Source organism: Bradysia coprophila, unplaced genomic scaffold (assembly GCF_014529535.1).
Source record: "Bradysia coprophila strain Holo2 unplaced genomic scaffold, BU_Bcop_v1 contig_151, whole genome shotgun sequence".
Taxonomy (NCBI): Eukaryota; Metazoa; Arthropoda; class Insecta; order Diptera; family Sciaridae; genus Bradysia; species Bradysia coprophila.
Window position 1 is genome coordinate 4,009,960 of NW_023503423.1, and position 9,926 is coordinate 4,019,885.

A 9,926-nucleotide genomic window follows, 5' to 3' on the forward strand; every position below is an offset into this window, starting at 1 on the left:
CAGTACGACGGAACAGACAGTTTTCAGAGGTTTCTGGGAACCATTAGCAAATAATAAACGGTAATTTACAGAAAAATGTCTTTGTATAAATATTGAACAAATAAAATTAACTGTGCAAGGCACACATATGAAAACTTAATCAATTGAGTTACTAAATCTAACACAGCCCCATGCGGATTACAGTAAGCAATGGTTTCCCGATTTAGAGTTAGCATTTTTTCACAATTTTGACCTTGCAGATGGAAAGCCCAAAGAAAGTACAAACCAGGTATGGTCTGTTCATACAAACCGGAGAATATGCAAGCAGAACTTTTTGACTTTATTACTTTTGGCGACTTAATATCAACAAGAAATATTCTAATATAGCTCCCTGGACAATTGCCCATTGTGTTTTTTCCAAAGTTTTTCCCACCGAATCCCTCATTACAACATTGTCGCGCTTTTAATGGTTGCAGTGAAAACAGAGAGGCTGAAAACTTTCATCCGATAGAAAGTATGCAACTTGTTGAACATAATAATTTCAAAAATGTTGACGTGTGTGTGCTGATTTGTCAGTTTTCATCATAATAGTACATGTCAAAATATCCATCGTTGCTCTACGCACTTTAGTTAATCCAATTTTCTATATCGAACATTTTATTTGTTTTCCCTTTTGCTTCTGAAGCCAAGTTTTTGTTAGCGTAAAAATGTTAGATCTATTTACAATATTCACAAAGGGAGGTATCGTGCTATGGTGGTCGAATTCAATTGGAACAAATGAACTATTTGCCTCGTCCGTGAACGCACTCATTCGAAGTGTAATTCTGCAGGTAAACAACCGAATTCTATTTCGAAAAAAAATCTGAGACCCGAAACACTAACCAGCGAATAAATTCTGCAGGAACGCTCCGGTTCAAATACATTCGACCACAACAATTTGACGCTACAGTATAAGCTCGACAATGAATTCGAATTGATTTTTGTCGTTGCTTATCAGAAAATCCTCCAACTTTCGTACATCGACAAATTCCTGAGCGACGTTCATTTGGAGTTTCGCGACAAATACAAAAATGAATTGACTGGCGGTGTGGCTAGAAGTTTTTTCAATTACAATTTCGTCAATGAATACAACAACATACTGTCCGAGTCCGAGCAATGGGCGAAAGAACAGGCAGCGATGCCGAAGAAAATGCGTTCCTTTAGCGATTCAATGAAATCGAAGAAGACCGTTGCGTCGATGATTGAACGCAAGGGCGATGATAAAGATGTTAAGAAATCTGTTAAAATTGTTGATATTAGGGAGGAGGTCGCCACCGTCGACGACGATCAGTTTGATAAGGAGGACCAAATATTGGCTAATCGACGGAAATTAGCCGAAAAATTGTCGAAGAAAAAAGGTGATACTAAGTACGTTCGCAGTGTCGCAATGCCGTGATAGACGACCAATCCTAAAGTTTTCCCCTCTTTTTTATAGAAAATCCCCAAAAGTTGCAGCACCACCGTCGGACAAAGCCGGCAAGAAACCGCGCGTTTGGGAATTGGGTGGTAACAACAAAGACATTCCGTCATTGGATCGATCAAAGGATAGACCGGAGGACGCTCGCAGTGACTTCCGTCATGACGATGAAATGATCGGCACGATGAAAGGTGTCATTCAAGATTTGGAAGTTGGAAGCGAAGAAGAACTGGACGATGAATCGTCTGAGGAAGAAGTGGTCAATGTGAAACAAAGACAAGGAACTGCTAACTCTAAATCTAAGTCTGGCACGTCGGGCAGCATGTTTTCGATTTTCAAAAGCTTGGTCGGTTCGAAGAACCTTTCTCATGACGATATGCAGCCGGCGTTGGACAAGCTGCGCGATCATTTGATTGGCAAGAATGTGGCTTCGGACATTGCGTATAAGTTGTGCGATTCGGTTGCAGCGAAATTGGATGGCAGAGTGCTGGGAACGTTTGACACGATTGCCTCAACTGTTAAAACGACCATAACGGAAGCGTTGGTGCAAATATTGTCGCCGAAGCGACGTGTCGACATTTTGCGCGATTGCATCGAAGCAAAGAAATCGAAACGACCGTTCGTGATAACATTCTGTGGCGTCAATGGTGTCGGAAAGTCGACCAATTTGGCGAAGATTTGCTTTTGGTTGATCGAAAATAATTTGAACGTTTTGATTGCTGCATGCGATACTTTCCGGGCTGGTGCTGTTGAACAGGTTCGTATCGATTGTGGCTGACCATTATTGTTCGTACGTTGCTGTAACGTTGTTTTTCGTTGCAGCTACGAACTCATACCAGACATTTAAATGCTCTACATCCACCACAAAAGCATGGAGGACGTACAATGGTTGAATTGTATGAGAAAGGATATGGTACGTAGACTAGCATGTCCGTGACATGACAAATGGACGCACGAGAAATAATTTCGATTTTACTCAAAACAGGAAAAGATGCAGCCGGCATCGCAATGGAAGCAATCCGCTACGGTAAAGACGCCCAATTCGATGTAATTTTAGTCGACACTGCCGGCCGTATGCAAGATAACGAACCGTTGATGCGAGCCCTAGCTAAATTAATCAAAGTGAACACACCCGATTTGGTGTTGTTCGTCGGCGAAGCGCTGGTGGGCAATGAAGCTGTCGATCAACTGGTCAAATTCAATCAAGCATTGGCCGACTACTCATCCGATACCAATCCGCACATCATCGACGGCATCGTTTTGACCAAATTCGATACGATTGACGACAAAGTCGGAGCTGCCATATCCATGACCTACATCACGGGACAACCGATTGTTTTTGTCGGTACCGGGCAAACGTACACCGATCTGAAGGCATTGAATGCTAAGGCGGTCGTTCACGCTTTGATGAAATAATGGGCCGTTCATGGTGTGGTCATGGGAAAGTTTTTAAAACGAATTTTGTTGTTCGGTGTTGGAATGAATGTAAATCAATTAAAAGAGACCTATTTTATGTACACTCTGCGTTGTTCTTATTGATGGCAACTGAACCGTTGCCGCCAGCCTTTAATGAAAACTATTTTTTGTACAAAAAAATGTGGAGGGACCACTCGTGATGGATACTCTTGGGCTGGGTAGTATAATCAGTAACTCTGATAACCAACTCAGTCTCCTCTTCCGATGGAAATTTCCGCAAAAATTGACTATCGAACCTCGACTAATTCATTCGTGTTCGGGAAGCTTGCTGATGTTGTTTGGCGTGAGTTCATTGGTCACACAGGTCAATTGGTTTCCATCACATACTTTTAGAGCCATGTCAATCTTGAATAATTTTGGCCGTGGACTCCCGTTGAAACCATCGTTACCAATGAAGGTGTGTTTCGTAATCAGGACACCGATCCCCATCTAACTCACTATGTCACCGTTACAGTGAAAACAATACATGTAATGAGTGCTGCCTTGTGTAGTGCTGCAGGACAGTTTAAGTTGTAACGTACAGATATAACGCTCCAGCTCAGTTAGACCTAAGATTGGAGAGACTTAGGTGATGTAAATTTTGAGGTCAAACTCCTCTCGGGCCTTACAATTCTGAACAAAATTTAAAGCTAAGCAGAACTAAGGTTTGATCTCGTTACCTTACTGGCAAAAGAAGCAAGCGCCAGATTCTGGTTGTTTGTTCCTCGATCATTTTACGTAACGTGAATAAAATATCGATGAAGTTGCTGACCTGTTGACCATGACCATCTATTACAGACGACACTCACTGAGTGACTGCTGTACTTTCGATAAATCTCCTTGAAAACCATTATATAAATGGTGACTTCAAGTCACTGACTTGTAGTGTGTCGACACCAGTCTCCGGACGCGATACGGTACCAGTTGTCAGACACCTATTGTTCTTTTATTCATAAAGAATTATCAATGAAAAAACAAAAACAAAAAGAACTCAGTATAGCGCCTCACACTTCATCGCACCCTTATACAGCACACACCATTCAAGTGAAAAGTCATTCGTCTCTATTCTCTTTCTCTGAACGTTTTCAATCGTAAACAGAAAACACACACAACATGCATGCATATGCATTGCTTTCTTCCCCATTGATTCGGTTTGCATTGGTTTATCATCAATTATTAGCTCTTTCGAGCTTTCAAAAATTGTCATAGCGGACTGCAGTACAGTCCACACGACGGGATATTGGTTAAAGTTTTCAACTAGCAATAATCACATCTCAGTTTTCACTTCATTGATTATGATATTGCCGCCTGCGCAAAGCTAACTGGAGTAGTTTTCAACGGCTTACCAATGAAATCATATGCGATAAAGTCTAGCGAATCGTAGCGAAAATGATGTAAGGAAATTGTATGTAAAAAATGTTTCGTTGGAAATGTTACCTGAATGCAGTTTACTTGTAACAATTTGATGAAACGGAGAAATTTGTGTTTCCTTTTACGTTGGGTCAATTCGCTCGTTTTGCGGTTTTAAAATGTTTTCTTTGTGAGCATGAAAAACTGTTGGACTAAATTTTTTTCTGGAAAATGGAAAATCGCATTTCCGACCGGAAAAGCAGTTTGTTTGAAAAAATTTAAAGTCGAATATCTCTTGAACGGGAAAACATTTTTCAAAAATTCTTTTTTTCTTTGAAAGCCTGATTCAGTACCAGCATATCGTGGAACAATTTTTTTCCTAGTGAAAGGAAATGGTGTCGATATAGGGATTTTCCTAAAAAGTGGTCCGCAAAATTCCTAATTGCCTCATACCGTCAATTCTAAATAGTTTTCATTAAATGTGGTATTTTTGGAGAGTTAAGGGCAGTACCTTTTGATTGATGCGTGACAGAGCTTGCCCTGTTGCCTAGATTGAAGCCAGGATTACCACGGTTCTTAGAACTGAGATTTTCAAACTTTATTTAGTATTTCTTTTCGAGCAGAGCAGTGACGCACCATTAATGTTTCCTGATGAAAAATAAAGAATAGCCTGCCAGTCCTAATGGAATGTGGAATAGAATCGTAGCCACAAAAAAGGTTCATAATGCAGTGGATGTCCTTCAACACCCAAATTCGTAAATTCCCTACTTTTGCACTAAAGTACTTTGATTCAACGCCAGAAGCGTTCTATATGGTGAGAATTAACTGCAGAATATACATTCTTTAAGTGTTGAGTGATGTTTCCGATGTTCCATCGTCTTCCCAGCTCTAGAACTGGTAGGTTTTACGAGTTTTTATCACATTTTTTACGTTCTTTTCTCGATTTATGTAATTTTTGATGTAATTGGAGGTCAGTTCATAACAACTCATCATTCCTTATCGGTCCATCAACTTCCAGGTCAGACTCATACGAATATTTTGTGGAAAAACTTATCGAACAAGGAAGAAAGGGGAAAAGGAATATCGGAATGGTTTGACAGTTTGACTGTCGTAGCTAGAGAACTGCCACAGGTGAATTGAGATTTCATTTCACCACTTCACTTTGTGCTTGTTTCAGTTTCAAGATTGAATATTTGACAAAAATTTATTGAATTTAGCTTTGCAATCGCTGCACCCCGGTTTACCGTTAGGCAGCACTTACCTCTTCTTAAATTGATCTAAATTTAAATCTGTTCCTATTCGTTTTCGTATCGCATTTATAAGCACAGCAATATTTATTCGAACAAAATCTTCTTATGTTTCGTCAACACATTCGGATTCTGTCGTTTAACAATCAATTCGTTTTATTTAGTTCACCTGTATTGCTTCACCACAGCACTGCTCCTAGCATGAACACTGAAATGACAGGTAACAAGGCTTAGGATTTCTTGAAATGTATGTTTTAACAAGGAAAACAAGTCATCGATTTTTACAAAAAAAAGGCAGTGCCTTCTGTGACTTCATCAACCTCCAAATATTTTCTAGGTTCATGCGAGAGCAGTGCTGTGCGTAATGCACTTCTCTTCGATAGGCTTTGTTCTTGTTTATAGATGAATAGCTTCAAGTTCGATTTCGGTGAAAATTTTCTTCTCCAAATGACTCAAGTAGGCGATGCATCGGCAATTTCTCCTCCGTTGTTTCTATGTTTAGTACTACGGTATGCGGTTTCTCCTCGTCATACTCCGCAAACATCAGATGCATTCGTTGTGTCTCAAGACGCACTTTGTGCAGTTATACCCGGTTCAGTCGTAACTTCTAACAAACCCTCTCACCAAACTGCTTCCTTGATTGGTCGGTGTAATTAGTAATTCGATTTTCATGACAACTCCTTTATCCACCTATTTCATGACCGAAATATCAGCAAGAACAAAACGCAGATCGGTTCCACTTTTACTAAAGCTTCAGATCGTCCGGGCCTACAAAGTAAAAACAAATTGTCTGCTTAACTGAGATGCAATTCGATTGAATGGATGGAGTGCATTCCATACCTTCCGTTTTTCATTTTGTTAGTAATTTTCATGCTGTCTTAGTCCAATAGGTCCAATAGCCAAAGCTTTGTTTACACTGCCATACCACAAACAACAAGATGTAAATATGTCAAAAACAGATGTTTTATTTTGTGAAGCATTTCCAATGCTACCAATATCACCAACATTTTTAAGTGAGCAAATTATTCAGTTGCCGAGGTTGCCGATTTTAAGTTCCATTGAATGTGTAGAGATGGCGCTTTAATGTATTATTTCAAATTGTTTTCGCACCGACAACTTTCGTCGGTTCGAGAGTATTATGACACTAAAATGAGCAAAACTACTAATGAATATGGCTGTGAGCTGATAGCTTCATATCGCGAGCAACAAAAAAAATAATTCTTCATTGAGTGATAATCCCCTAATATTAGTGATTATTTTGGCAAACGAAGAAATTTGGTTTTACCAATGCACTTCAACCAAAAGCACTTCGAGTGACAGCTGTCAAATATAATACTATTTTCTATGCACAATTTTTCCAAAGTTCTTTACAGTGCCAAAATTTGTTTGATACACTGTCCCGTTGCAATACTCTATTTAGAGTACAACTCATGCTTGAAGTATGGTGGTTTTACTCAAATCCACGCCATTAGTCGTATAAATTTATACGTCAGAGAGAGCTTTTTTCTCCTTTGTTACGATCTGTCAGTTTTTCTATTTTGCGATTTTGTATGGAAATGAAAACTAAAATTGAGATATCTTTGCGGTTTTACAGTGAACGACATCTCAAATGTCTCACTGTCAAATTTTTCTGAGAATTTTATTGTGTCATTGCAAATTCTCAATGACATTCTCTGAAAAAAATGACAGTGAGACATTTGAGATGTCGTTCACTGTAAGTGGTTTTACATATTTTTTTGGACCAAAAAGTTTTAAAATGTGTTTGGAATCGATTGGCATTAACAGATTGTGTGAACATATTTTTTTCTATTTTATTATTTTGTTAATGTCAATCGATTCCAAACACACTTTAAAACATTTTGGTCCAAAAAAATATGAAAAACCACTTACATTGAACGACATCTCAAATGTCTCACTGTCATTTTCTTCAGAGAATGTCATTGAGAATTTGCAATGACACAATAAAATTCTCAGAAAAATTTGACAGTGAGACATTTGAGATGTCGTTCACTGTAAAACCGCAAAGATATCTCAATTTTAGTTTTCATTTCCATACAAAATCGCAAAATAGAAAAACTGACAGATCGTAACAAAGGAGAAAAAAGCTCTCTCTGACGTATAAATTTTTACGTCAAAGTTCGTCGAAGTTTTTCGGTTTTTCGACCATATCTTACGAACCATTAGTCGGATTGACTTATTTATCTATGTAATTCTAGCTTTCACACGAAAAAAAAGTTTATGAAAATCGGTTAAGTAGTTCGTAGTTCCAGTAATATGGTAGTTACGCTTTTTAGTGGTGTATTCTACTAACACTATTCTACGTTTTGACTGACTACGCTGTAACTTACATGAAAATTTCAGAGGCTGTTTGACTCTCTATTGATGAGTATAAAAGTAGTTTGTTTGCTAGAGAGAGTATTGGCTTGAACAATAAATAGACCGAGTGCTATTTTGACAAAAAAGTTTCGAACGTCAATAAAAATCAGATTTAGCATGATTACCACAAGAACAAATGTTTATATTTATTTTTATTAAATTATTTAAGAAATACATTGCCATCCCGGTGCCATCCCGATGGTCAATTTGTTTCATAGCAGAAACTCTAAAAAATGTAAAATTGGATATTATTCCACAGCTGATAGGGATATTTTGTTTGTTATTATTTTTGGCAGCCATGTTCGTTTTGAAGCAAATTTTGGAGACTCACTTTGACGTCAATTTTCTATTATTTCGCAACATTTTAATCGGTGCAGATGTATATTAAATGATTAATTGAACTGTTGTGGTCACTTTAGACGCAAAATATAAACATATCACTCAATAATTAATTATAGAAACAAACATCAACTACACACATACACCGGCACAAATTTCGTTTTGATTTTTTATAATTTCACTGAACAAATGTTATACATATGTCGTTCGTTAATAAACATTTCGAAATTCATTTTTGACCACTTTCTTCTGGATAAAAAGTTTTATCGTTTACGTCCGCTATCGCTCATATTAAACTGTTTTTTCCGAAAATTTTCATGTGTTCACCATTTTAAACGATCAACATCACCAAACTGTCAACGATCAAAATATCCCATTCGGCGCCATTTTGGCTTTTCGTTTTAACTCTGGTAATTCAGAATGTGGTCTTTCTTTTTAAGCGCTTAAATTTTCAAAATTTTTCTGAATCTTTCATACTCAAATTAAAAATACTAACTAATACTTTTTCAACTATTTATACACGTTCCGAGCGTTTTTTCTATGTGTTCATTTGGTAAAAAATAAATTACATCATATGAACACGGTCTATTGTGACGCAACTGAAGTCAACGCCGAAAAGCTTTGCGCTATGAATATTGTTTCAAAATTACATAGACGCATGAAATTGAAACTTTGTCAGAGATAATCTCTGAGAGATTAATTGAATGTGAGTCGAAATCAGCACGCGACCTTTCAGCGGAACTAAAGTTACAAGTCACCTTTGCTTGTCATCGTGCGAATCCATTCAGTTATTTCAATGTTAGTGTAAACGGAAAGAAAATTCGTCGGGAAATTCTCTATGCAATTCAATCCGAGCGAAACAAGCAATATGTTAACTTGGTTCCGCGTAGTCGTGTTATTGATAATCTCATCGAAATGGACATACACGCTTGAAGTTCGTTCTTGCAGTTCAAAGAAACCCCTTCCATTGAGTGTAGAAGTGGATGGGTGCAATAAAGAGCCATGCAAGGTGATAAATAAGAGCAACATTCACTTTGCAATAAACTTTGAAGTTTGTAAGTGTACTTCATATCGTGTCCGCCTTATACGCTTACATGTGTTCAACAGAGATTTTTGTGACTTCTTTCCTTAGCTGAAGATACTGAAAAACTACGAGCCCACGCAAAGGCTTTTCTGGAAGGCGTCTTACTACCGTACGACGTGCCCAAGGAAGATTTGGACGCTTGTAAGTTTTTAAAGAATGCAACGTGTCCATTGCAAAAAGGTGAAATAGTTCATTATGAATTAATTGCGCCCGTCAATGCTCCCATGGCAGGACCAACGGTTGATCTGGAATTTGAACTGATTGGTGACAATGACAAAATTGCTTTTTGTCTCAGGTGTAAGGTTCGAATAACAAGTCATTCAAGTAACTAAATTGATGAATAAAGTGACTGGTGAATTACCGTGGGATTTCTTTTTTAGTTCTCTCTATTCTCAGTCCTCCATGATTGTGTTCCTCTATAATTTATAAATGAGACTGTCGTGCTATTCGCAGATTTCAGATAATCTTACCAATCGATACTGTTCTAACAGATCAAACGTCAGTACATTCACGTTTACTCTCTTTTTAAAATAGTAGATTACAGCATTGCTCATGTGAACAGCGTATTATTGCGTTATACGAGCCGTAGGCGAGGTGCCGTTATCGCAGTTCCGTTGTAGCCGGTTAAATGAACCCTTCT

The 9,926-nt window shown here is 38.0% G+C and overlaps 1 protein-coding gene, 1 long non-coding RNA gene and 1 other non-coding gene across 3 annotated transcripts; 2 read left to right on the forward strand and 1 right to left on the reverse strand.

Moving 5' to 3' along the window:
- The first annotated feature begins 547 nt into the window (after positions 1-547).
- Positions 548-2,954, forward strand: LOC119074512 (signal recognition particle receptor subunit alpha homolog). Its single transcript, XM_037180674.1, has 5 exons — positions 548-809; positions 881-1,386; positions 1,454-2,192; positions 2,258-2,348; positions 2,421-2,954. Exons 1-5 carry the CDS (start codon positions 687-689, stop codon positions 2,849-2,851), a joined length of 1,890 nt encoding a protein of 629 aa, XP_037036569.1. The 5' UTR covers positions 548-686; the 3' UTR covers positions 2,852-2,954.
- A 1,115-nt stretch (positions 2,955-4,069) lies between these two features.
- On the reverse strand, positions 4,070-4,210 carry LOC119075026. Its single transcript, XR_005087288.1, has one exon. It is a non-coding gene; the product is annotated as a U4 spliceosomal RNA (small nuclear RNA).
- Positions 4,211-8,973: 4,763 nt separating this feature from the next.
- Positions 8,974-9,459, forward strand: LOC119074520. The gene is made up of 2 exons (XR_005087203.1): positions 8,974-9,261; positions 9,335-9,459. It is a non-coding gene; the product is annotated as an uncharacterized LOC119074520 (long non-coding RNA).
- Positions 9,460-9,926: the final 467 nt, after the last annotated feature.